The sequence below is a fragment of the Athene noctua genome, chromosome 8 (assembly GCF_965140245.1).
Source record: "Athene noctua chromosome 8, bAthNoc1.hap1.1, whole genome shotgun sequence".
Lineage (NCBI taxonomy): Eukaryota > Metazoa > Chordata > Aves > Strigiformes > Strigidae > Athene > Athene noctua.
The window spans coordinates 24,484,399-24,511,936 of record NC_134044.1 but is presented as its reverse complement, the minus strand read 5'-3'; the positions used below and the strand labels follow the sequence as shown (position 1 = coordinate 24,511,936).

Below are 27,538 nucleotides of genomic sequence, written 5' to 3'. Positions count from 1 at the left end.
GGCTCCTGCAAGATATATGTTTACCCATAGGGTTATTATTCCTCTGTAGAGTATCCTTGGCTTTGATACTGACTTGCTGTTTCAGTTTTCTGTAGTCCAGACTTAGGAGCCTTTAGGAGGAGCTATGAGAGCAACTCTTTTTCTCTTGAGTTTGTGGAGTAAGTGGGTTTCAAGGTAAAACAAGGGAAACTATGGACATGCCAGAGTCCTGGCTATGTGACAGGGAGCCTAAGTTTGGTAAAAAATGGTCTGCAACAGAGCCTGTGAGTCTTGAGATCCCCATGCCATGAAGTTAAGGACTTAGACCAAGAAAAGGAGTTATAGTCCACAGGTCCCTTGAGTCTGTCTCTCCCAGAGCTTTTGGGGTTGGGCAGCTCTGGGCTTTGGAAATGCAGTGCTGAAATTTTGGTGTGGGCTGCTGAAGAGCTCAAGTGAGTGAAATAGCAAGAAAGCAGGCAGATTTCTGTAGGAAACCTGCCTGCCAGGCAATTTCCAGAACCCACCTACTTTACATCAAAGGACTCATCAAAACAGTCACCTTTGCATGGAGCAGTTTACTTCCTTCAAACTGACATTTTCTGGAGGTGTAATTTTCCATTTAGCTGTGGTTCGGGGGCTTGATTAACCAAGGTTTCTAAGAACTTCAGGTTGACAAGGGGCAAATGTAAAGGACTGGGTATGTCCCAGCTGAAGGAGGACGAGCCTAAGCACTCTAATTAGGGAAGTTATTATTAACATCCTTTCAAAAGACTGTCAGTTAAAAAATGAAAATAAATGAATCTGGGACTCACCCACAAAACACCAGACGGCAAATCGGATCCACGTGACTGTGGAGAGCTTCAGCATGAGATAGATGTTCACCAGCATAGCAAAGGCAGGGACAAAGGGGAGACAAGGTGCCATGTAGGGCAGCTTCTTGGGGTTTTCTGGCTGCTGCAAGATCACAAACACCAGCACGACAATGAGCAGGATCATCAGCACAACGAGGAGGACAGCCCACCAGCTCTGCTCGTAGATGTAGTCTGCCCCGAAAATGATGAAGGAGCAGAAGATGAACATCAGGACGAAGAGGAGGATCACGCAGGTGGTGACTGTGTGGCCAGTGGCTACCGTGGGGCGGTCCATTTTCCCTGGCAGTCCGAGGTGGATCCTCATTGTGTAGTATCGAGGGCCAATCAACTTCTTCAGCTTAATGAGGTAAATGTTCTCTGACTCATCTGCCTCTATCCCTGAGGTCATGTCAACCGTGCCGTAATTGGGGTGATTCACATTGTAGGTGGATTTATCAGATTTCCCAATTAGCATCTCATTATCCCCCAGCGATGGCAGATTTTTTGCCCCGCATGTGTTGGTCGGTGGGCCAGTGAACTCTTCTCCCTCGCTCCCTGGGGAGCAAGCTTCCTTCTCGCAGTCAGCCAGGATGCCTTCCTTCTTCTTGGTGTGCTCTTCGGAGAGGAATTTGACAAAGCCATCGATGTCGCTCTCAGGCTGGTATCGGAGGAGCAGGACGCAGACAGAGACCAGGGTGTAGGCGAGCAGCGTGCCGATGGACATCATTTCTATCAGGTCCCGCAGGCTGACCAGCAAGGAGAGCAGCGCTGCAAGGAATCCGGACACGATACAAGCCACTACGGGAGTTTCCGTGTAAGAACTGATGTGGGACAAAAATCTGGAGTGTGAAACAGTTGCAGAAGGTTAAAATTGCAGATGACAGGAGTTCCCTTTGCAATAACTCTTACTTGGCTGGAGAGGCCAGGCTCAGAGATGTGATCCCTTCAGCTCTTGTAGTTTCTTGGTGCTTAGACTCCAGACACCCGGGGACTGGAAATACTGCTGAGACTGGATCTGGAGTTAGATCTAGGTCTAACCAGCTCTGAAATGGGCACTGGGACACGTGCAAATAAGTGCCAAGATTTTGTGCATATAAACTTCTCTCTTTTGCAAGTAACTCTTGAATTAAACGCTCATCCTCCCATAAGCTGAATCTCTAAGTACCAGCATCAAATGAGAAACTTTTGCCTAGATCTCTCCCAATTTCTTTCCCCCAGGCTTTTGCTTTGGTGTGTGCCCCATTCTGCCAGCACTGAGTCTGTGCATGCCTGCTGGGCCCTGCAGTGATGGCACCAGGCTCTCAGGGTGCGGGACAGTCCCCATCCCTCCCAGCACACTTCCCCTCTGGGTCCCAAGGGAGAAAAAAAAAAAAGTGTCAGCACAGGCATGACTGACCTGAAGAGCAGCCCGTCACCAGCCATGGCATAAATGACTCTTGGCATTGGGAAGAGGGAGCCCAGCAAGCTGACGGTCAGGCCGGCTACAGACCCGATGGCAACGATGAACTTGGCTGCATAGAAGCCATGAGCCACAAACATTTCCATCAGTGGGGACTCGGTGTCGATGGCATCGTAGGGCACCATCAGCGTGAGAATGATGCTCACCTGGGGAAGGCAAGAGGAACAGGACATGGGTGTCAGCTGGGAACTCGCAGGGTGTGGTAGCTGCTTCTAAAGGGTGGAAAAAATTTCAAGTCTGATTGGGATTATATCCCTATGTGCCCTGTGGAGGGGATATAAAATGCTAGAGGTAAGGCCTCCAAAAGCAAGAAGGTGACACCTTGAACCTTGCTGCAGTGGTGCAGGAGGCTGGTGGGACTCGGTGGGGTTAATAACACACCGGGCAGTTCCTGTGCGGGGACAGCACTGCCTGAGTCACGCACTCCCCACGGAAAAGACCCAAAACCCAAGATGGCATTGCCTGGGGCAACACTCTGATCCTATTTGAGCCAAAGAGAAATTGCCTCTCCATGCTGCAGGAGAGGCAGTGGGTGAGTCTTTTTGAAACAATCAGAATATTTTTTTCTCCTTTGTGATTCAGTTTTATCCTTTTACAGCAAAAATCTCTGAGTACAGACATGAATTTACCGGGATGCAGAGCAGCTGGATACCTCTTGCATAGCCATCCCCACCCATCCTCACCCTCACTTGGACCCTCTCCCATATCTCCAGCAGAGTCAGTGCTGCTTTTCCCAAAAACATGAAGAAACGTTGCTGCAATGCTATTGCTCCTTCCACTTTGCTGCACTTCTGGATGCAAAAATAGCCACGGATGGGGATGAGGCATGAGGAAAAAACCAGCTGCCACCATCTCCCTGCAACTGGCAGAGGGATCTCGGCAGGGTGACAGGAGCCTGGGGACAAACCAGGGGACAAGCCTGGGGACACCACAGTCACACAGAAATACAGCTGACGTCTCAGTCCCCGCCAAAGGAAGGGCCCTTGTCCGAGGGTCAGACTGACACCGCTGCTCACAGGGAGGGGAGCCGTGTAGATGCCCAGAAGGGACATGCTATATGTCCATATGCACATACATATATATTTATGTACATTTACATATGTATAGCCAGTACTTACGGACACATATGCTGTCAAGCACGTGACGAGCGAGGCTGTGATGGCATAGGGGATGGAGGTGTTGGGACTCTTTGCTTCTTCTCCCGTGGTAGCAATGATGTCAAATCCGATGAAGGCATAGAAACACGTCGCAGCCCCTTTGAGCACCTGCGAGGAGGATGGAGTACCTGAGTGCCAGGAGGGAGGCTGGCACCCAACCAGGGAGAGGGAACGGAGCAAAACTGGAGGAGCCCAGTTCTGCCTTGTCTGAGCTAAAGAATGAGTGGGGGCAGGTCAGGGTGTGCACACACAGAGCTGATCATTCCCATCTGTGGACTGACCCCGGGAGCACCCATAATCCAGTGATCTGGTCTAGGGAAAAGATTTCAGTGTGCTGCTCGAGTCAGTGGAGGCATCTGCATCTCACTCACGGTGCACCACAAACCTGTGCCGAATCCGCTGGCAGATCCTGGCAGTGACAGAGGACACCATTAACCAAATTCAGGTTTGCTTTCACAACCCTCCACCCCAAATCCATTTATATTAGTAGGGATCTGGAGCATGTTTACACGTTCCATCTTAGCAAGCTGTCTCATGTGGCAGCAAGATCCGCTAGCAGAGGAAGCAGAAGAGAGCATCAACATTCAGATGTGTGCCGCTTTCCAAACAACCTCTGTTTTGCTTGGAAGCTGCAGACAGGTTAGGAGCACACGTTGGAGCACTTGGATGAGGAGTTATTTGTACGGTTTAGTTATATTTTTTAGTGTTATTTTTTAAAATATACAATATTAGCAAGGACATTTATGGGAAAGAAACGCTGAAGCAGGCTAAAGACAGCGTGGCTCCGAGTGAGCTAATTTGCAGTTGTGAAGCTCTCGCATACATCTAGCTAGATAGCCGGGTATCACGTCCGTCACATCTCTGTCATCTCAGCTGAGCACACAGCAAAACTCACCTCTTTAAGGGGACTACCTGTAATTACCTTTTCTAAGGATCTGCTATACTCCTGTCATGCTTGTGCTGTGCTGGATTTACTTTTGCAAACAATTTGGGAGACAACCAACCAGCTGAAAATGACGGGAAGACCCTATCGGTTTTGGTGTGTTTTGGATATGAATCTTTTAAAACTATGGGGTTTTGCTGGGAGATATTTGGTGAGTTGAATTGGAGCAGAACAGTTATTTTCTATTTTCTCTGTTTAATTCCTATTGTACAGCATAAAAAGCCAAGCACAATCCAAAGGTAAACATGACCTCTCCTCTCAAATGGGCCTCAGTGCTCTTCTCACTGTTGTTCTCTGACAGAGAGGTATTGATTTACTGAAGGGAGGTGCAGGCACTGTATGGCAGCTTGGGACCCTTTCAATAATCAAGATTCTTGGTTTACTTTACTTTCTTGCTTATTTTTCTGCACAAAACCCTGATGGAGTCGAGCAATGTAAATCTGAGAAATTATCTTGGGTTTAGGCCAGCTGAGATATTTTCAGTCTCTGTTCATCCTTGGATAAAAACCAGTGCAAGCAAGCTAAAAAAGCCAAATATGTCCAAATTCTCAGTAAGCTTTGAGGGAACATCCATAAAATAAGTACTGGCAGGTGGCATTATGAAGTGCTCAAAACAAATGCTTGAGAACATTGATGTTGAAAACCAGCCAACACAAGTATTTCCCCCTCCGCAGAGGCTGAACCAGCTCCTCCTGAGTGCCCTGCCTCGGACAGCCACTGCCGTTTGCTCCATTGCCTGGCAATTAGCAGCATTTCCTGGTGTATATTTTCACGTGGAGTTTGGCTCTCCGGGAGGACATTTTGGAAAAGTTCTGGGTTTATTCTAAGAGGTGGCTGGAGATATGGGCAAAGCATCGCCCACACCCTTTGGGTTTGGTGGAACAAGGAGGTCTGGATCCAAGCTGGCAGTGGTGGAACTTGGAGGTCCCTGGCCAAAGTGCAGGTGGGTTTGGCAGGATTGAGATTTGGAGAGCGCGATGGAGGTAGGGTACGTACACCACGAGCAAAGCTGAGCGTGTGGCAGGTGGGTGTCACCACTCAGGTGCTGCGTGTCTCTCCATGCACCCAGGACTTACCCCCGGCCATCCAAACGGCAGGAATTGCCCTTCAGACCAGTTGTCACCTTTGACATAGAAGAGACCAGCAATCATGATGAAGATCCAGACTGCCAGGTTAATGACGTTGAGCACGTTGTTCAGCCCCACTGAGTTCTTCACCCCCATGGCCACGATGATGGTGACGATGACAGCAATAACCAGAGCAAGAAGGTCAGGGTATGACTCCTCTCCTTTCCCTAGGTAAGAGAAAAGGGGTGTGTAACTCTCCATCCACAGCTGTGGAAAGCATCTCCAGAAACTCTGTGGGGGCTTTTTAAAACACTTTTCAGACCCTGAAGCTTTGCAGAACTCCTTGGTGTCATTGCAAAGGTGGTCTCCAGATGCCCTTGCCTCCACTAGCAAAAATGGTTTTATTAGGATGATAAATCTTGATGCCTCAAGACACTCTTAGGAGTTTGGGGAGGACAGCAAACAATGACCAGGTCCCAGTTTGCATAATAGGTATCTACCAAGCATCAATTAAAAATCAATCAAACATGAAGTTTTTATGGCACAGGTACAGGACAGCTAGCTGTTTTACCTACTGGCAGGACCCATGGACTGTTGCTGGAACTGCTGGTCATACAGGACCATCACAGCCCTGGGTCTCTACGCAGCAGCACTGCAGACACAAGCTTGTACTCTTTAACAAGGCTCTGCGTGTGCCTTAACAGGACTGTACTTACTCTGTTAAATGCCAGCTCATCCCAACGGGGCTCAAAGTATTGTGTATCCCATCCCCCTGAATCCCGTCTGTGAACCAGACTGCAAAGTACCAGAAGCAGACGGATGGTAAATAATGAATGAAGCCTAATATCCATGTCTGACTTCTGACGAGCTTCCAGTTACTTTTCAGGCCCTAATTAATGCAGGTAGCTATGCACGGCATGACACACCTAGTCCGTTCAACGTCCCGACGCTGTTGATCATCCAGCGGCTGATGGTGTGGTTGGCCAGCGAATCGAACATGCTGCTGAGGGCGCTGGCGCCCGCGGCCGTGCCGATCAGGTACTCCAGGATGAGGTTCCAGCCGATGAAGAACGCTACGAACTCCCCCACTGTCACGTAGCTGTAGGTGTAGGCAGAGCCTGTGGTCTTGGGGACCCGCACGCCAAACTCAGCATAGCAAACGCCTGTTTAGAAAAATACGAAGCAACATAAGGAAAACGTGGTTGGAAAAGGAAAAAAGTAAAACTGCCTTTGTCCCACCTGTTTGGAGGTGCCAGGAGGTGCTCAGGGCTGTAGTCAGCATCAGGAACCCAGAGACATCACAGGGGGCCATGGTGACCCTCCCTCCCCAATCGCTTGGCAGCCCATTTTCCCATTAAAATCAAGCTATGGTGGATTATTTTTTTTTCAACACTCACAGTTCAAACTAGCCAAACCTTAACAGCCCATTGTAGAAGAGCCTTCTCTCACATGGGACCCTCCAGCATGGCCAACTGCAGCCCCCACAGACACAAAAACAAATCTGGGGCAGGGGAATTAATGCACAAGGAGCAGAACTGGGCAGCACTGGTGGTGCAGTCCTTGGAACCTTGTTTCCCTGCAGTAGCTTTGATGGTGATAGAAATCTTTTTCTTCCCCATCCAACAGTAACACCATAATATGATTTTTGCCATTTTTCCTGGGATTTTATCAAATGTTTTATCTGTGGTATCAATATTCTGACAAGCTCCCAGCACTTTTGGCTGCAGAAACCCAGTGAGACCTGCCAGAAGACAGTGTTGGGGTTTCTCCAAAGCACTGTGGGGCACAAGGAGGTCAAGGATGGTTAGAGCTGTTTCACGGCATCCTGGACCAGCGTTGCTCAGCCTCATCCTAGAGCAAGATGCCACAGGAGGGCTCACAGAAGGCTACACCTCTCCCTGCCCCAACTGTGCAATCTCCAAATGCCTATCTTGGGTTATTGCTACGCAGATCCAGGCACGAGCACTGTCCTGATCATCCCTGCTCTCGTTCATACCCATGCTAGAGGAGTTTGAAGCCATCTTACATAGAGAACGTAAGTTATTTTAACACTTTAAAAATGTTACATGTCTTATTCTGAAGAACAGTTGCAAAGCTGTCTTTGAAGAAGAAAAGAAAAGCAAGAAGAAGTATTTAACTGGAACCGTTTAGGAGGAGATTTCAGTGGACTTCAATACTTTCCAAACTCCCTGTGTACTTACTATGTCAGGATACTTTTCAATAAAAACCTGACCCCGACACATTGCTGTCTTAAAACAACCGTTAGCTTTTATTTAAAAGGAATGGATGGACTTAGTCATAAATTCCCCAAATATTAGTCAGAACAAGTGCTGGAAGGGTGCACTGCCTCCTGCATGTTGAACACTGATTAAGCCCCTGCTCCAAAGACCCCAGTTCGGCGTGTATGTGTTGATGGGTTAGGGTCGTTATTATCGTTGTGCAAACACGTAGTAATTATTGAGTTCTTGAACAACTACTGTTCTCTATTTAGAAGATAATAATTGCTTCAAATTTGCAATCTGTTCAGTATAGAGAGAGAGGAATGAATAATTTATAAAAATGTTATTAGGTTGCTGCTCTTACTGTAAGTGCGGTTTTTACACAGTACAGACACAGAATTAAATCTCTAAGCTGGGGTTGGTGATGCCTCCTTTCTTGGTATTGGTGGGTTTTTACATTCCATTCACTGTTTAACTTGCATGCACGATGCTGGCAGTGCTTTCCAATGGGACTCTTCAAAACCTGATTTCTGCAAAGCAGGCCCAACGGCTGGAGCAGCAAGACATCCCCATCATCCAGTCCTACAGACAGTCATTATTCAAAGCTGATGAAAAATACATGTGCTCGGCAAAGGTAAGAGTCACAGATAACTACAGGCCTGAATGATTTATGAAACAGGTGCTCTGATGGGGACAAGTATCTAGTTTCTCTCTTTGATGGCCTTAAAAATCATATAATCCTTCTTGGAGGCAGCTCTACTTTTAGCCAATGACAAGATAAGGATTAAAGAGGATTGTTATTGATACAGAGTGATAATGGCCAAAGCAAAGACAATAATATGTATAAAATGAGTTTTCAATTACTCTACTAGGATCCCAAAATAGAAGAGTAACCTTTCACTGTGCATTGAGTACAGCAACACGTTGTGGATATCTGCATTAGGTATCAGCATATACTAAGAAAATAAACTACTTTTTATCATAGCACTCAGTATCCAGTCCAGGGGACACACAGTGCAAGATCTGCTGTCCGTTCTTGACTGCCAGCGGCTGTATCAGGTGGCATTAATAATCATATCACTTTGCTTTGTGGTGCTGCAGGTCCTCCATCAGAAACAGGGTTCACAGCACTTTCTACTTTAAAAGGAAGATAATATAATAATTTATTGGGGTGCAGATTTTATCTGGGTGCAGATAATATCATCGTTTATTAGGATGCAGATTTTATCTCACTAATCTCTGCTGCATCAGTAGTGTATTATTATTATTATTATTATTATTATTATTATTATTATTATTGTAATACAACTGCATAATGAAACCGTGTTACTCAGTCACTCCTCGGCAGACCCAGCTATTCATCACCTCGTCCCCCAGTACCTGGAGAGATGGCTCTCCTGTGCCCCTGTGCAGCCAGCCTGGCTCCAGGGCTGCGGGGGGAGGCTGGGCGCATCCTCCCTGCCACGACTCTTTGAATTTAGAGACAGATCTCTCCCCCGCACCTAATCAAGAATGTTTGCAAGATTCTTCAGAAAACAAACCAACACTGTGGCTGTTTGGAGGAGCTGTCTTTTTACAGAAGACCATTTCTTTTGCTTGAATATCAGCTACGCTGTGTAATTGGTGTGACAGTCATTACTGGTGTAATTATACAGTTATTGACATTACTCAGAAGGACACAAACACAGCTGACTGGTTTGGTCCATGACGTTGTCCCTTCCAAGATCCCATCTACAACCCCCCATTTTTCAGATTTAATTGACCTCTCCATTCTCCGGTTTATCTTGTTTGAGGGCGGGGGGTGAGGCAGCCAGCAGCTTTGCATACAGAAGTACATAGGTGGGGTGTTTCTGTGTTAACTCTGTTTTGGTGTCACACTGGGCATCCTGACCTGCCTGCTGGGGACTTCTGTGGTGAGTGCTACCTCAGTGGGGCAAGAGAGGGACCACGAAGTCCCCACTGACTTCAAACCCCGGTGCTGCAACTGCCACTGGGCTGCACAGCCAGTGGCACAAGGAACTGGTGCAAGCACCGCAACTCTGTGCACCCTCTTGGCTGCTTCTGGTGTGCCAGGGTCATGGTGGCTGTGGTCGTGGTGTGGCTGCTGACCCTCTCGCTGATGCCTGGCATGAGGCCACACAGGGACCGTGAGACATCCCACAGGGCACTGGCACGATGGGAGTGATGTTTGAGGTGAAACAAGCCTTGAGGAAGGGGCCCGTCAGCAGCGCTGGAGGTAACACCAGTTAATTCATGCACTCAAGAAATCCAGAGGGACCTTCCTTTGTTAACCAAGAGCACCCAATTTATCGAGGCTGAGATACAGCAAAATCCTATTTTCAGCAAGCCACTGAGCCTGTCTGTTGTGTTTCACGATCAACGTGTGCAGATACATAAAAGGGAGCTCCGTAAAGAAAGCTTCCTTAGGAAAAGGACTCCCATCTCTCCAGCACCACCCCATCAGCTCATGATCAGCTGCAGGTGGAGTCCCTCATCCCTGCCTTTGTCCTGCAGCCAGGCAGCACCTGAGGCACATGCTCAGCTCTCCCATGCTCCGCTGTGTACCCTGGATGTTGCTGAGCCTTCTCCCATGTGGGTACCAGGTAAGAGCATGGCAATGTGCTCCAGAAATGCATGGCTTGGTGCTTGAAATCCCCATCAAGGGTTGCAGAGCAGTTCCTGTAGGAGAGAGTCTCTTCTTTCTTTGCAGAGCGTGACACCAAAGCCTGTGGGGTTGTGTGGCAGAGAAAACTATCCTATGCTGGTAACCATCATGGGAGAGGACTTGGCCCTGGCCTGAGCTCACAGTGAGGGCTTTGCCCAATGTGATCAGCAAGGTTGTATTATTTTAGGAAAGGAGATCACCAAAGGGATAAGCAATGGATGGTGGAAAAGGCTGTGGAGAGGGTACTGAGGTTGGGCAAGAGGCAAACTGCTGATTCCTGCCAAGAAGAGGTTTTGGTGAGAGTCGGGGAATCGCAGTGGCTACAGCTGATGGAGGGAGCCTGCCGTGTCCCCTGCACTGAAGGCTTTGTGGAGGGAAGTTGGGCAAATGCTTCTGTTTGAGATCTGAATAAAAGTCCTCCCAGTGAGAGAACGAAAGACATTGATTTAATTTATCAGGTTAATTGATTATGCTTTGTCTGTAAGTACCCTGATGGGGTGCATGTTGCTTAAACCTTGGGGAAGGCATAACTGGAATTTGTCAGGTAGATGAAATTAGAAAAAATCCCTAATTGAAACCACATTAAACTGTGGAGGAGTTACCCACCAGGAGGACCTGCCCAGCAGGACTTCCCCATGGCTGTCTCCCAGAGGAGCTGAATGGCTTTCTGGAAGGGGCTTTTTTAGCCAAAAACCTCCTGGCTTCATTGTGCAGGCAGTGGGATTTGACTTTGTGATCTTCAATACATCATGGGGAAATAGGTGATCTAGTGGTCCCATCTCGCCTTAAAACTGTGAGAAGCTCCTTAAAATCTGTCTGTGCATGTTTGCCTGAGCTCACTGCCCGGTTCACTGGGAGTGACTGCGACATGAGAGCTGAAATCATGTCCCTGATGAGCCCGATAGCCCGTCTGGCTCCCAAACCCTCGCTCAGCTTTACTTGCCAAAAACGTGTTGCTGTTACAAACAACAGCAGTGTCAACCACGAAGTGAGGAAGTGGCCAAGGAGACTATCAAAACACTGCATCCTTTGCAAAACACTTTCCCAGGGCTACAAAAGCAAGGGGAGATGAAAGCTGAGCGGGAAGCGGCACAGGCTCCCGTGGATGAAGGCAGGAGGAGCTCCCTGCTGCAGGGCAGGGCTCGTGTCTGGGGTGAAAGAGCCCCTTTTGGAGGACAGTGTGTTTTTGTTAGATGAGACCCACCCAGGCTTTGTTTGCACTTGGATTGCATCATGGCCAGAAAAACCCTTGTGGAGGAGAGCAAGTGGGCAGTGGGAAAGGATAAAGACTCTGATGCTATCTACTACCTCAATTAAAAATATGGGCAGTTTGGTTCATTTGTTGTGTTGGGATCTCAGATGAGCATCAGATCTCATTGCATGCTCTCAGCTCTTGTTCTGGACTGAACCAGTGGTAAATGTGTCCAGGCTGGCTTGTCGGTGGGGTCTAACTGGGGAGGGGGGAGGCAGGACTCCGGTGTGGTGGTCCCCAGCCAGCCTTGCTGGGATCTTTCCTCGGCATGGCTTTGGGCAGAGCGTGACACTTGTTCCTGTGCTGTGCCAGGGTTGTCCCTCTGGGCTGCAGGGGGTTCAGACTCGCATGGACTTTGGTGGGATCTCCATGGAGCAGCACTGCAACCTCCAGGGAAAGAGCAAGATGTGTTTCTACCTCCCCCTACAAAAATCCAGACTTGAAAAGCTGAGCCAGGTCATTTTGCTGTGTTTGCTGTTCCTGTCTTCTATCAAAGCCCTTTGCCATTTACTCAAGTTTCCTTATCCAACCCATGGATAAAAGCTGGATACCAGACTGACACAGCATGCAAAGTCCTCTGAGCAGGAACATCACATCATCGTGTTAGCACTGATCTGGAAAGGACAAATGCCAGCAGTACTGGCTTCATGTGGAAACCGCAGCTCGAGCCATATGCTCAGCTGGGTTCCTACAGAGGAGACGGAATTCACCAGCTTTTCACTAAAATACATAATTCCTCTCTCTGCACGTTGTTTGTTGTGTTTTTTGTTTGGATATTCAGAGAGTGATAAGAGCCAATAAAATCAACTCTAAAAGTAGTGAGGAATTTTTTAACTGTTAGCAATGTCCACTACAGAAGAAGCTGGCCCTGATGCTACCCGAGCCACTGACACCTTTCCTGTTGAAAAAGGGTTTCCCACAAGCCACGTTGTGCTCTTGCTCCAACGCTGTGGCTCAGCCTTGCTCTCTGCCTGGGACACACACTGCAAAACTCCCCATTGTTTCAAGTTATATTGACCACAGGCTCCATCCTTGGGGAAGCCATCAGGAGCTCATGGGGGTGATCGTGCTTGGGCTTGCTGGTTCCCAGTACAAGGTTTTGTTTGATATTTTGGACAGTGAGAGACAGTGCGCCCCGTGGGCTGGGTAAGCTCAGTGTGAAAGGGTTTTTTAGTCTACAGGGAAGTCGCTACCTCCTCGTAGAATGTGTTGCTGAGCATGGGTCCTGCCAGGCATCCGCCCATGGATGGAACCAGAGGATGCACGAGATGGCACGTTACCCAAAAACGCACCCCCCCGACTCACCTGATAAGATGGAGGCAACGGCGGCGATGATGAAGGAAACGATGACCCCGGGCCCTGCCATCTCCTTGGCTACCAGGCCAGACACGACGTACATGCCAGTTCCCACGCAGCTCCCAACGCCGAGGGAGATGAGGTCGAGGGTGGTGAGGACCTTGGCCAGCCTGGCGCCCTGGGCAGCAGCGGTGCCCGTGCCCTCCAGCATTGACTCCACGGGTTTGGTGCGCAGGACGCGGGTGCGCAGGGCATGGCCCGCCGCCCCCCACGGCACCCGCCGCGGGTCCAAGCGTGAGAAGAAGCCACTCATGGCTGGTGCTGGGCTCGGCGGAGGTGGGTCACGGATGGTTTTGGTAGAACCCGCTCAGGGCTTCAGCTGCATCTCTGTCCTGTGCTGGTGGCCCAGCTGCAAAGAGAGGAACACAGCTTTTAACTGGAATAGCAAAGAAAGAGGGATGTGCTCCACATGGAGGAACCAAAAGGGCTCCCCCAGCTGGTTTCAGGCTGAGCTCCAGTGCTGGGAGAGCCCTGGGGGCTGAGGGGACCTTTGCTATTGCCAGTGCTGCTCTGGAGAAATCTTCTTTCTCCATCCCAGTTGTTTTGTACAGCAGAGATGCTCTGCTCCCCTTTATGTCTGTCTGCACAGTTTTAGCCTCAGTTATTAATACAGCCCCATAAGCAGCAGGAACCTGATACCCTCCAAATGCCTGCTACGTGGCTTAATTTCTACCAGAAGCAATGATGGCTCTGTATCACCATGAGGTGTTGGTGGCCACCATGGCATGTTGAGTCCTGGCAGGGACCAAGCCCAACTCCAAGCTTGGCAGCCCTGCAGCGTGTTCCAGCAGCGGGGATGCTCCTGCTGGCACCATGTGTCAGCCCACCATCGCCATGCCAGGCCACGTGGGGACCTTCTGTGGGACATCGCTGTGCTCCACCTACTCTGCAAAAAAAGAGAATCTGGGACGGTAGCTTTGCTGTTATATCCAGCGTGTTGAGACGGCTGGCTATGGGGCTTGATCACCGCAAATTGGCCTTTACAGGGGCAGGTGGGTTTTTTTGGTGCTATAGAAGTTGACTCTTAGAGCTGTCTGGCTGTATGGTTGTTTTTTCTTTTTGTGTGCTACCATCATCCTGGTGAATCCTAAAGGGGAAAGTATTAAAGGGTGCTGCTTTTTCAGGTGCCAATGAATCATGTGGTTAAAAAAAGTCCTTAGTATGGTTTCTTCGCTCAAGACATCACTTCTTTGTAGTTATTTAAATACTCTTTTAGAAATACCTTTTTAAATTAAGAGATGTTGTTTTTCTGGAGTGACTGCAACAAGCTTTGGGGTCCAGCTTCTGCATAGTTAAGCTGAGAGGAGAGCTCAGCAGAAGCTTTAAGACTGCCTTAAAATTGTCTTATGATTCCAAATCATGAAATTGTCTTAAAAAGCATTAAATTGTCTCATCCTGCTCTTTTTCTGTGCTTTTTCTTCTTAGGTCATATTTTCAAGAACTATTCAGCAACTGCCATTCCCCCCCTCCCTTTCTGCTTGTTTTTTAGCAAACTGTAGCTCTCAGGCAAGCTCCTAATACCAGCAGCAGTGACTTCCTAGTGACACACAATCACTTATCGACTTTGTCAGTTGTCATTATTTTGCTCAATCTCTGCATGCTAATATAAGGGAACTGGAAAAATAGTTTATTAAATATGAACTTTAGCCTGGCAGCTTCTTTCCTGTGACTACAGAAATAGTTTGGGGTTTTTTAATTGCCTTGAAGACAAAACAATTACTTTTTCCATCTTTACATCCAAAACAAATTACATTGTATCTACCAGGCAGCCTTGTATTGCTGGAGTTTATGAAATAAAATACAGCATTCGTTTCATGTTTTGGTTGATCACCGTTCAAATTGTGCTGATTTTTTTTACCTCAAGCAACCACAAGCTGAAAGGCTGGATGTTCTAACTAAGAATAATAGTACGAAAAAACTGTTACTGCTCTTGAGCAGACGTGCATCTTTGGGTTGAGAATAAAAGCTGAGTGCTCAAGGAGTCAGCTGGTTTGCAGCATGGGCTGGATCTCAGCTTAGGTTTTACTTTCTGGTTTAAATGAAGGTTTGTGTTGGAAGCAGGCAGCTGAGCCACAGCTCAGTGGGTCTGTGCCAGCTGGGATGAAGTAGAGCAGTCCTCGGGGCAGCATGCCCATGTGCTGACACCTCCAGGGTGGCTCGGCTTTGCCAGGGCTGTGTTTCAGCCACAGGGTAAATAATTCCTGTAGGCAGAGTGATCACCACCCAAAATTCATCCTCCTTTTATCCAAAGCACAGCATCTCTGAAGCACGGGCTGGCAAAAAGAGGCCTCGCTGTACTTTACCCAACCACTTCCCATCCTTTATTTAATTATTTTCCTTGGACTTTATGGATGCTCCTAGTTGAGTTTGAAAGACGTAGGTTGCTGTGCTTAGGTTTGTGCCAAATTGACTTAAACTAGCCAAGAAGCTGGGCAGAATTATATGTCTGGTTTTTGAACTGTTACAACTTGAACATTCTTATTTCTGTGCAATTTTCTCAAGTAATTTGTACTGTAAGAAAATATTTTTTCCCAAGTGAACCTGTCCTTGGTTTACTCATGCCAAAAACTCACCACAAGGTGAAAATAATAGATACTGAAGAGTCAGCTCTTCACTCTTATAAGGAAAAGCATACTGAGAATCAATGGCTGGAAGCTAAGGCTGGACAAAAAATGGGTCCAGCCTTAGCTTGGGTGATTAACTATTGGAAGGGATGACCACTGGGAAGAATTGATTTGTGTCTCTTGATGTCTTTATACCATTTCTAGATGCTTTTGTGCAGGCTGTGCTTCTCATAGAGGAGCCACTGGGCCACCAGGAGAGGTAGGATGGTGTGGCATGGAGGTGCTTTGGCATGGGACGACCTGCCTTGTGTTTTAAGGGGGTTGCGACTGATGTGGTTTGAGATCAGCAATTTTTCATCATCTTGTCTGAGGTGTCTGTGGGTGGCTGATGAAGGGTTTTGGAAGGGTGACATATGTTCAAGTCTTGCTGGAGGGATCCACATCCACACTGGAAAAATGAGTGTGTCCCCCAAACTGAAGAGAGTTGAGCATGAGTGATTCAGACAGCCCAGTTCACTCTCAAGGCACGTCAGGGTACAGAAATTACCTTCTCACCAGCACAGAAAAAAAACCTCAAGGGAAGACATGACAGCCTTGTCCAGGAATAATTTAAACCTGCTAAAATAATAAAAAAACTTAAATATTTTAAACGGTTTAAATTTAAAGCAGGAACTGACTGGTGGATCTGTCATGTACCCAGATTTAGGCTGCTGAGCTGTTCCAGCTGCCCGGGGCTGGGCTGGGATTGGATCCTTCTGCATAGCCACCTAACATAGCCCTGCAATTCATATGGCCCCTCCTAAGTCACCAAGGAGAGGGGAAAAAAAATCCTTCAAAACATCTGATATTAAATAACTTTATAATTACTACTGTGTTCAATTAAAGCGATCATTCGAAACTATTCCAGATGTTCAAGTGAGATCAGCATATTGCTGCTCTGCAGCTTGGAAAACCTTTCACTCCATTTGAAACCATAAAAAAAATATTTATGGATGGCAACCATTTATATGGGGTAGAGACAGCTCGCTTCTGCTCTGCTCCACTAACCCTGGCTAGCTAGAAGCACACAGCGAGAAGAGATTTTTTTTTTTTTTTTTTTACTTGTGTTTTTTTTTTTTAATCTGCTCTCCTCATTATAAACCCGGGCAGATGAGGGGGCAAGCCTGACTCGGGGAGCTGCAGCTGGGTTTCAGAGCTGCACAGCTCTCCATCACCAGGCAGTCTGCATTGGTTTTTCCCGGCTGCCGCCTCGCCGGCTGGCGCTTGATGCTGCCACCACGCGCTTGTTAGCAACCGCTGTTTGTACCGAAACACTCTTCTTCATTAGGGTAAATTAACTAAAACAGCAATCAAGTCAGGAGAGCCCTAGGTATTTACAGGCGTGGATCTTCCTTAGTGTCTGGATTGGTGCTGAGTTATTCCTGATGTAAAGCGGTGGGATGCAGCATGGTGACCCCCAGCATCGCCCATCCTCATCGCTCCCCACAGCTCCAGATTCCTCACACGAGCTTCCCCATACCTCGGCTGTGCTTTGGGATGGCTCATTTGATTTTTCTGTTAATGACTCCCCTCTGTCCAGGAGTCCATGGAGGTCTTAAGCAAAGACCTCTCCTAAATGCTGGGTACGCAACAAGAAACCGAACATCAATGGTGATAAATGAAAAAGAGAGCTCCTGTTGGCGTATTGATGGAAAGTCAGGCAGGGGCGCTTTTTAAGAAGAGAAGGTTGGATTTCCTCTGGTTTGCATGGCTCACAGGGGTAATTATTACAGAGAAAAACTTGCTGATACCCCAGCAGCATCTGGGTTGGCGTGGTCCTGGCCCAGGATGCGGGATAGCAGTGCCCAGTTTGCTGCAGGGGTTTTTATGGCGAAAGCCCCTTTCTCCTTGCTCGGGGACATGTGCCCCAGAAATGTGGGATGGAAGCAGGTTCCTATCAAACACTGAGGCAGTGCCGGCTGTGGACCTCAAAAACAGTAACATGGATGTTCACAGGGCAGGAGAAACAGCCCTGAGACCTGCTCCCCGCTCTGCATAGGGGCTGAGTGATGAGCCGGGCTGCAGCATCGCCCCGGGGCAAAGGGAGCCCCAACGGCTCAAGGGGCTGCAAGAGGTGGCTCAAGATGATGCAAGAAGCATCTCCTGGCAGCAAACCCGCTGCATCTCAGATGAAGGACAAAAGGAAGAGGAAGAAACATGTTAGTCTGACTTCCCTGCTTCCCCTCCCCTTTTTCTTTTAATTACTAGCTCAGTAACGGTGAGGCGGGCTTGTATGAAGAGACACAAGATACTGAATTTCATTACAGCTCCTACAGCAAGGAGAGAAATGACGTCAGCGGTGCGATGCGGCGGGAGTCAGGCAGCGGCTCGGCGGCTGCCGACCGGGGAGATGCCTTCTGCCGAGGATGCTCGTCACGTTAATGTTTTCATTGCAAATGCGATTTGGAGTTTTATGGGCTTGTTTTTACAGTGTTGATCTCCAGCTGGGCTGCCACTGTAAAATCTGGCTGTCTCCATCGCAGTCCTCCTTAAAGGGATTTAAAAGCCAGGCACAGAGCCGAGAGTGAGGGCTGGTCCTTGCTGGTCCCGGCGCTGCTCACGTGGGTCCAGCTTCAGCAATCTGGCCTTGTGCCTTTGCTGTTAATTTTAGGCTCTTTTTATTTTTAATCTTTCCATTTTTACCTCCGCTTGAGTAATTCAAGCGGAGCTGTGGTTAATTTAAACTGAAATTCTCACTAAGTTAAGCTAGAGATATATTTCAGGTTTAAGACCAACTTTCTATGTTGCATCAACTAAAAAAATGAGCTCGGGGATTTTTTTTTTTTTTGTGTGTGTCAAAATGGAAGTGGAGGGGCTGAACAGCACTTTTCTATGTTACTTCCATCTGTGCAACACTAAGTGGTTTACCAACATTAACACTGCTGTGAGATGGCTAAACATCATTATCTTCTTTTGACAAATAAGCAAAATAAAAGAGGAAATATTTAATTTGACCAAAGACTTAAGGATGCCACGCATCCAGAGCCAGCCCCCAGGGGTCTTTAAAATTTGTATTCTAGTCTCTAGTGTAAGAGTCAAAGGAGCATAGGCATGTAATGCAGCAAAATAATTAACATGTACATCGAGATTACCCCTTTTGCCCCTCTTCAGCCTTCAGAGGGGTGATACGGTGTGCTGGTTTAACTGCTGTCATCTCTGGGGAGAGGCTCGACTGCCTGAATAACCAGGGAAAAGGTAGAAGGAAGGATGGGAGAGATGTCAGAGCTCCTTTATGACTGGTGGCTGATGAGTCCCAATTCCTAAACTAAATAGCTAATTCGGTATTTGAGCACTGATCTTTGGGCAGTGTGTCCATGAAGGTGAGCAATGAAGAGCTTGAGGTGGCTGAGTGCTCATCTTCCTGCCTAGGTGAGGAATAGGTGGGAGCTGAAGTAACACATTCAGAGGTGAAATTGGAACTGGTCGTGGTGAAGGCCCACAGATCCCTTGATATTGGATTGTTCTAAACTTTGCCAGGGTTAATTACATGCCAACCTCACAGTTGGTCCAGGCTGTCAGGGTCCCTTGGGATCCTCTGGAGCATCAGGCTAGAGAGAAACAGCTCCGGGGCTGGAGGGATTGGTGTTTTCCTCCTTCCTAGAGGCTGGATGCGTTTGGAGGTAGCACCTGTATCTCCTACAGCCTGCAGGGGATGGAAACCCAAATGCACTGTTCACCCTTTCCAAAATGTTCATGGGCATCCCTGCAGGCACATCTCCTCCCCATAGACAGTAACTCTACCTCCCCAAGACATCACGTTTTCTGCTGTTCTTCTTCCCTGTGTTTATAGAAAGAAGTCCTACTGGAATTTTGGTTTTCCACGTGTTTTCTGCCCTTTTTGTCCAGGTACCAGTGATGTAGGACTGAATGCAGGGTATTAATGACCAATACAACAGTTTGAGTGCTGAGCTGTAAGTAATGCAATATGCATGAGGTGCTCCATTTGTGTTTGCAAAAAAGCTATTTAATCGCCAAAAGAAAAAAAAAAAGAGAGATAAAGAATTATGAAGAAAGAGGTATAATCAATTTGCACATTTTCAAAAAGGTTAGCTTGTCATTGTTGTCTTGAGATGGCAAAGTAAAAGCCTTAAAAAATGTAATGTTACTGCTAATGCAGGGGAATGACAAATCGATAGCTGGGTGAGCTGAGCAGGAGGTGAGGAACAAGGAACTTCTTGGAACTGCTCTGACAGGCGGCCTCTATGAGACTGATGAAACCACATGAAATTAGTAAATTTGCTTCTCCGTCAGTAAAATGGAGAAAGTAGCTACCTTACAGGGGTGCATGAATCGTTAATTCAGTTGGGTTTTCTAAAAAAGCAGAAGAGAAACCAGGCTAAAAACTATTAAGGCTTCTCTAGCCATACTTTTTTTGAAAAGAATATGGCTTCTGTACCTGCTCATGGTCATCTGCAGAAGGACCCTTGTGGCTCTGTGGACCTGCAGATGCCCATTTGTGGCAGTTGAGTGATTTTACATCTGAAGCAGAGCTATCGGTACCAGTGCTACGGCTACCAGGTACGGCCTCCCCCATCCTTTTGCAGTCAAGCCATGGCACGGTCGAACACACAAAACTCCTAAAGGAAGTTTGGGCTCACAGGTCTGGCTGCTTAGACTGTTTCAAGGACCAGTGTGCTGACCTCTGAAATTCAGGCATTTAAAACACTGCGAGCCACATGCTCAGGGATCGAGATACGTCTCATGTGCTGGCACATAATTCTGCAACCTTCCCTCTGGTTTTGATAGTAGCAGCTCCAGACCCTGAGCTGTCACAAGAGGAAAAAGCATCCTCCTGATAGTATGGTGTCTTCCCTGGGTCGTAGCGAGTTGCCTGTTTGCAGCATTAGGTAGATATTGTTCTAGCAGTATGATTGCCACTGGCAGAGCGGGGTGGTTGCAGCCTTGTGTCTGCAGCTCTGGGCTTTTTCCTATTTGGGGGTAATGGGTTATACTTTCAGTAATTACTCCTCTGAGGTATACATTTTCTGTAACAAATGTCACCGTCAGAGTGGACCAGGGCTTCTCTTGTATCACTGAAATGTTTAGACCTGGGTTACCAGACAGTCTCTTCTAGAATTATTCTTATTTTAAAACTGTCTTTTCTTTAACAACATGCAGGAGGAAATCTCTGTAATTACTGAGTGGTGCTTTCTTTTTCTCCTCTCTGTGGATCCATACTTTTACATCGTAGAATTAAAGTCATTATGGTTTGCTCCAGGCCAGCCATGAGAGCTTTTTACATTTGACATAATTCACAGAATGGGTTATTTATTAATGTGTGAGGCACTCTAAACAAAATGGATTTTTACTGTTGTGAGAGTCTGGCTGATGCATCATTATGACAACTTATTTCATTTCTGGGTAGCATTTTAAATTTCAGTGGCAAAAACACGAGTAAAGAGTTTGGCTTTGTCATCCAAACCAGAACAAAAAAATTACCTGTGTATCAAATACAGGATTTGAAAGCCCACTCTTTTTAAGCCTCTACTTTTATTTTGAAGATTGCTGGTTTTATAGAGATTCCTTTATTCCCCACTAAGAAACTGTTGTTTTTTCCTCTCAGCCCTTATTCTCACTTACCAGCAGCCTTTCTGGCTTTCTGTAATAATTTAGTAGGAGTCTGAACTGGTCTTTTACACTGTAAACACATCAGGATTACAAACATGGTTCAGCTCTTGCTGGTTTTCAGATGCATTTCTCTTTTGTATATGCACATGGTCTCATTAATTAGTTATCATGTTCCATCAGCAGTTATACAAGTGTAATTGATTATGCCTCGCTGCCCCGTTTCCATCATTTTGGCTATCAGCTCATTAATGCAGGAAAGGTTCTAAAAGAAATACTTCCCTCAGAACAAGCTGGAAAGACACAATCTTCAATCCTGAGCCTACAAAAGGCTCCAGAAGAAGCAGTAGTAGTATATGCAAATCAGGGGGGTTTTTTGCATATGAAAAAGGAAGCCTCGAGCTGTGGGGTAATTTGGCTGGTTGTAGCCTGTGTCACTAAATTCCTCAACACAAGTGTGAGGTAGATTCAACGTACTTCCAAGGAAGTGAATAGCAGCTCCTGCTGCTTTCATTACATGTTTGGCTGCTTATATTTATTATTCGCTAGGACAAAAAATCCTTGCCTTACATGAGTAATCCTCCTGCATTTCAACACAACCGATTATATGAGTAATGTGAGCACAAGTTGATCAAAGAAGATGATTTAGAATAGTTTCTGTGTTTAAGTAATTTATCACCATCAGTCAGGCAAAAACACCCAAGCGCTGTGTAGTGTGAGTAATACCTGGCGTTGTAGCATGAGGGGTTTTTGACATTTCCCACTAAGTGAGTTAAGAATGCACATCTAAGACTCAATCAGCATCTAAGATGGTGCTAGTGAAGCAGAATTAAATGAAGAATTATGTTCTTAAAAATGCTAATAGCATAAAAATTAGGGTATTACAATATTCCGGAGTGATGCACACACACACCGCCCAGAGATGTCCTTGTGCAGCAAGGGAATCAGCATGAGCCAACATGATTACCTTTAGCATAAAATTTGCTTTCCATTGAAGCCCTGGTAGCTAATTGCATACTCACTGTTAGCATCCCTTACTGGTGAGACCCCAAAACCCAACCTCTTTCACTCAGGCAACACTTTTTGTCTCCCAGCTACAGTAAGTGGATTCTCCCCATGGTGTGCTGCCCTGCCCACAGCATAACTCAATTGGTGTGCCCGCCCGCAATTAAGAGCAGAAAGGAGAGCTGCTGAAATATTGTTGCTGTAGTTCTTGTTCGTGCCAGAGCTCTCAGCCAAAGGAACTCAACATATTCCTTCTTTCTGTCTTAATTTACTTTGAGCAGAGCTGATGACGCTGGTTATTAATTGCACATCTCCTGGTCCCTGATGCTTCTACTTCCACAGCCGGTTAATGAGTGGAACACACCTGCTGCTGCCCAGGTGCCTTAGATGAGGCACTGCCATACCCAGATGCTTCCCGAGCACCTCACTGCAGGGATGGAGAGACATGAGACCTGTCGTCAATGCTTTCTGCCTGTTTCCAGCCAAGGATGAAGGACAGGCAGGAGCATCATACATTTCCTTCACTACCAGACCAGGGTGTCCAAATCCCACCCGGAGGCCACCCTGGCACTGCTGAGCACCACGGAGCAGTTGCTCATCTAGTGAGACTCAACAGGTCCATCATTAAGACCTGGTTCAATAATGCTCAAGCACACGTTTAAAGTTAAGTTTTAATTGTGCTTCTGTCGGTGGAATGTGCCCAGAAGTGCAAGTGGTGTCTCAGCACGAGGGGGTGTCTCCATCCTCAGGTTTAAAAAACTTTGTTGGGTATGACCCAGCCTGTACTCAGGGATCTGAGGACCTACAGGAGGAGCAGACCAAGCCACCAAATTGGGTCATGGTCACCAACAAGCAAGAGTCAGTGGCTGTTGAGAGGGGCTTCCCTCAAACCCACACATGGTTTTACAGATGTTTGCCTAAAGTTTTGACACAGATACCCCCACAAACACTTGTTGCATGGCAGCAGTAACCCATTTCCCTATAGGCAACAAACTGCTTGAACCTGCAGCTCTTCCTCTCGGAATTAGGATGTGGCACTTGAAAAACCTGCCCCACAAAAGCTCGTCTTCTGTTCACCTGCCAGGTAGATTTAATTTATAGTATCATGTATTTCAGTAAATTATTGATACAGTTGCTGTGCAGAGGAACAGAAACAATAGAGTCACGTGCTGCATAGCTCCACCTCACTGGTTTTGTTTCATAAGTGCCTAGGCTTCGCTCTGACAGTTTTATTGCAGGGAAAAAATATTTTTCTCCTAGGGATGTTCCAGCCTGGTGACAGAAAGGGATGGGCAGTGGTAGCAGCACCAATGCTGGCTGGAGCACCCAGCCCCGTGCCGATGACCACATAGTCTAGAGGCAGGGCTGCTATTCAGTAAGGCAAGGAAACATATACAAGCAGAAAATTGCTCCATACTAGAAGGCAGTTTCCAGTTGACAACCACAGTTTAGCTACATCTCGTCGCTTGTAAATGAAAAATGTTTTAGGAATCTCTGTGGCTCATGGATCTAAGTTAGAATCTGCTCCCACTTACACCATGAGTGGCCCAATGAGTTCAGCAGACTCATCTTGAACTGAGGTGAGACTCTGACCAGGTTTTCATAGCCATAGGAAGTAGCTTAAAAATGCCTACTATATTTCTTGTCTCTCAATCCTTTTACATCCCTAGATCCACTGCCTCTCATAAGAATGACAAGTCCAGCACCAACCATGGTTTTACATTTTATATAGAGCGCCAATCTGGGAATGATGATTTTCTAAAAATATTTTTTAATCAATGTGAAAGACACAAATACTATCCACCCGCTAATGATTTTTTGTGTGACATAGGGATCTTACTACCACACACAGATGAAATGTTTGATTCCTTGTTGCATTCTTATTTTTTAAATGTTTTAATAATCCAAACAACATATTGCTTAAACATATACATTGTGATGATATCAATAGCTCAGGTGCTCTGAAAGCAAAGTTTTGATTATTTGGGGGCTAAAACATCTGAGGGACTAAATATATTCTGTTACAGACTATTCTGTTATCCTCTTTTTTTTTTTTTTCCTTTTTTTTCCCCATGAAGAGCCTAGGATTGTATTTATGTTTGTGTAAGTTCTTGCCATCCTATTGTTTGAATGCTGTAGGGCTTCACAGGAAAACCATTCATTTGGCCATTGAGAGGTTATCCTGTTCTCATTGAATTTTCTAGAAAAACTCCTGTTGCCTTCAAGGGAAGATGGATGAAATCTTATTATATGTGTGTGATTTCAGAACTGAAAAAACAGACTGTCTGGTGCTCAAGAAGGAAGTAGTGTCAACTCAGCCTATAAATATATCCTTTAAAATATTTTGGGCTGGAATCCTTTCTGATACGATCCCATCTGAGACTCTGAGATTCCACAAAGGATAAATTTTCATCATTTTCATACTATTCTAAAAAATAGAAAAGCGTAAGATATGTCTTGAGTTAGGAGTCATGACTGGCTCCCTAAGGAGAATGATTTATGTTTTAAATTGCTTCACTTCACCGCAATATGCACAAAGAAAGAGATTCTTTTTAGAGAGAGTTAATAAATGAAACAAGTTAGAAAACTGGGGAATTAAAAATATAAAGTGGTGAATCATTTGTTCTGCTTTTGGTATGTGGTCAAAAATCCCACCTCCTGGGAATGTTGTACTTGTCTGGAGGGGAGGCTGGGGTACCTGCGAGCAAAGTTGTACATCTCTGTGCCTAACTCGGGGAATTAAGGATCAAAGGTACCATTAAGTCCACTGAGTTCATTTTGTCTGAATTGCAGGCCATTAGCTTTCAGGCAATTACTCCTGCAGGGAGCCCAATGACTTGCTTTGGCTAGGTTGCATCTTTTGGGAGGACATCAAGTCTTGACATAAACAGACGGAGAATCCAGCAGGTTTTCTGATAGCTCCTTCATCAGGTCATCAGCCCTCCACTGTTCAAAAATGTGATCCCTCACTTAAATCAGAATGTTTTGGCTTTAGCACCTCAGCACTAGTTCATTTTGTGCCTTTCTTTGGCAGATGGAGGAATAACTCAGTGCCTAGTAATTTCTTTCTGTAGAGGCTTTTAGATTCAAGAATCAAGTCACCTCCCATCCTTCTTTTTAATGGAGTTGCTCAGGTGCTGTAATTTCTCAACTATAAGGGCCTTTCTCTGGTCCTTGACAGTCTTTGTTTTTTTCTTTCTTTCTTTTTTTTTTTTTTTTTTTTAACTTCCAATTTTATAGTCATTTGTGTTGATGTCTACTCTATTCTAGCAGTCTCAGTTTTCAACAGCTGAAGTAAAATTTCCTTCCTACACCTCCTCTTACTGAGCAGGAATTGAACGAGGCTTTTTTTTTCCTTGGGCTTGTTCAGCAGCTTGTCCTATTGCAGATATTGCCTCCATCCTCAGACATGTACTGTACATTTGACTTTGAGAGGACCCAAGATTCTTTGTTGGCATCATGTACTACTCATCAGCCTCTGTTTTGCTGGCACAGTTCAGCACCTTTGACAGATTAAAATGGGAAATAGCACTTGGGCCTTGGACTTCTGCAAGAACCCCTTACTTCTCTGTTCTCATGCAACAAGGATTCCCCTTGGAGTGGTAAGTTTTAAGAACAGGTAATTAGTTTAATCTAGGTAAGTTTTCACTCTATTATTTTTTTGGGCTTGTTTCAGGTTTTTTGTTTGTTTACAATATGTTGTTCAGCTACACTAACTCATATGCCTTAGCAATGTGTACCAATAAAATGAACACATGCAAATATCTTTAGCAATCAGGCTTTGACTCTCATGACAGTTTTTGGGCAATTAAACAAATGCCTTGGCATGCTAAAATGTACTTGCCTACTACTTAGGGACACTGGGAAGATTAATTAATTAATATGCTAGATTAAATCAGACATGGCTCTTTTGAGTCAAAAGTCTTCTCTGGGGTCAACCGGAGTCATACTGCTTCCTACTCCTCCCCGAAGTCTGTGTTGATTTAGGAAGCCCTGTATCAGAGCGCTCTCGGTGTGGCCAGTGACAGGAAGGTACTAAGTTGATCTGTGTAAACTAGCAATTAATAGGCCACAAAACCCGAGCTGGCAAACAATTCTGAGAAAAGAGAACAGGATTTTCGACAGAGCGATGCTGAAGCACACCTCCCCGGGGCTGAGGCGGGCAGACGGTCGGTCTTAGGCAGTTCGAAAATACCCGAGTGGAATCAATAAACAGCGCCGAGTCGCGGGTGACGTAAAAAGGAAGCTAACTCCATTACCAGGAGCTAAGTCAGAGGGAGTTTTGCAGGCGGCGGCGGGAGGGACGGAGCCGTGAATCGGGTCCGTGAGCGTGGGCCAGCCGCGGTCGCGGGGGGAGGCCTCGGCGGGGGCCGCCTGAGCCCGGGGCCGCCCCGTCGGGGCTTCAGCACCGCGGACAGCGCCCGCGCGGCCCCACGCGTGACCCCCCCCCGGGGGGTCTCCCCTGCCCTCGCGTCCTTGCCTGCCTCCCTCGCCCTTTCACTTCTGATGGGGGTTTTTTGCTGCCCCCCCGATCTTCCCCTCGCGCGTGTCGGGCCGTAACCTGTAGCCAGAGCTGTGGCTCCGGTCAGGCCACCCGGGATTTCTCCTCTCACTCTGCTTTCCCCTGTTTCCTATCGATCCCGTGCCGTGGCTCTGACGTGTCCCCGTCGTCCCCCCCCCCCCGCCTCCATGAGTGCCCCGACACTTGGTAAACCCGGGGCCGCAACCTGGCCGGGGCGAGGGGGTGCCCGAGCGGGCTGGGGTCCCCTGCGGCCAGTGCCCCGCGGCCACACCGGCCCCGTGTGCGTTTGGGGGGGCCCCGCGGCTGCCCTCCCCCTCTCCCGCGCTGGCAGCCGGGCCCCCCGTACCCCGAGAGGCTCCGAGCCGCCCCCCCCACCCCGGGCGGCAGGGTGGCAGCGAGGGGAAGCGCCTCTCCCCCCCTCCCAGTCCCTCCATCCCGCTTCCCCTCCCCGGTGGTGCGGGCACTCACCGCCGGGCGCGGAGGGCAGCGGGCGGGCGATGCTGCGGAGCCGCCGCGGGCGCGTAACCCCGGTGGGGGCGGCTGCGCTGCTGCAGCCGGCGGTGGAGTTGGGGGGGGTTCGGGAGGAGAGGGGGCTGCGCTGGGCACCGCCGGCCCCGGCTCCCGGCCGCGCACGCAGGGCGGAGGGATGGAGGAGGGAGGGAGGAGGGAGGGAGGAGGGAGGGCGCTGCAGCTCCTCAATTATTCAGCGCTTCCCCCTCTCTGCGCCCTCCCCGCCTGCCGCATGTGACCGCCCGGCAATACCCACGGGTCGAGCCGAGCCGTGCCGGTCCCGGGGGACCTCCCTGCCACCCCACGGCCACGTCCCCACCCCTCGGAGTCCTCCCTGCCTGCCCAAGTGTCCTGAGGGCTGCGGGCCGCCCCCCCACATTGCCTG

At 47.5% G+C, this 27,538-nt stretch overlaps 1 protein-coding gene across 1 annotated transcript in view; it reads right to left on the bottom strand.

Moving 5' to 3' along the window:
* The window catches only part of SLC7A14 (solute carrier family 7 member 14), a 33,399-nt gene extending 6,122 nt beyond the window's left edge, over positions 1-27,277 (bottom strand). Inside the window, exons 1-7 of the mRNA XM_074912195.1 lie at positions 27,112-27,277; positions 12,898-13,297; positions 6,383-6,619; positions 5,466-5,683; positions 3,408-3,554; positions 2,227-2,435; positions 792-1,669 (exon numbers count right to left, since the gene is read on the bottom strand). Coding sequence (XP_074768296.1) covers positions 792-1,669; positions 2,227-2,435; positions 3,408-3,554; positions 5,466-5,683; positions 6,383-6,619; positions 12,898-13,201 — 1,993 coding nt within the window. The 5' untranslated portion in view covers positions 13,202-13,297; positions 27,112-27,277. The remainder of the gene's footprint in view (positions 1-791; positions 1,670-2,226; positions 2,436-3,407; positions 3,555-5,465; positions 5,684-6,382; positions 6,620-12,897; positions 13,298-27,111) is intronic.
* Positions 27,278-27,538: the final 261 nt, after the last annotated feature.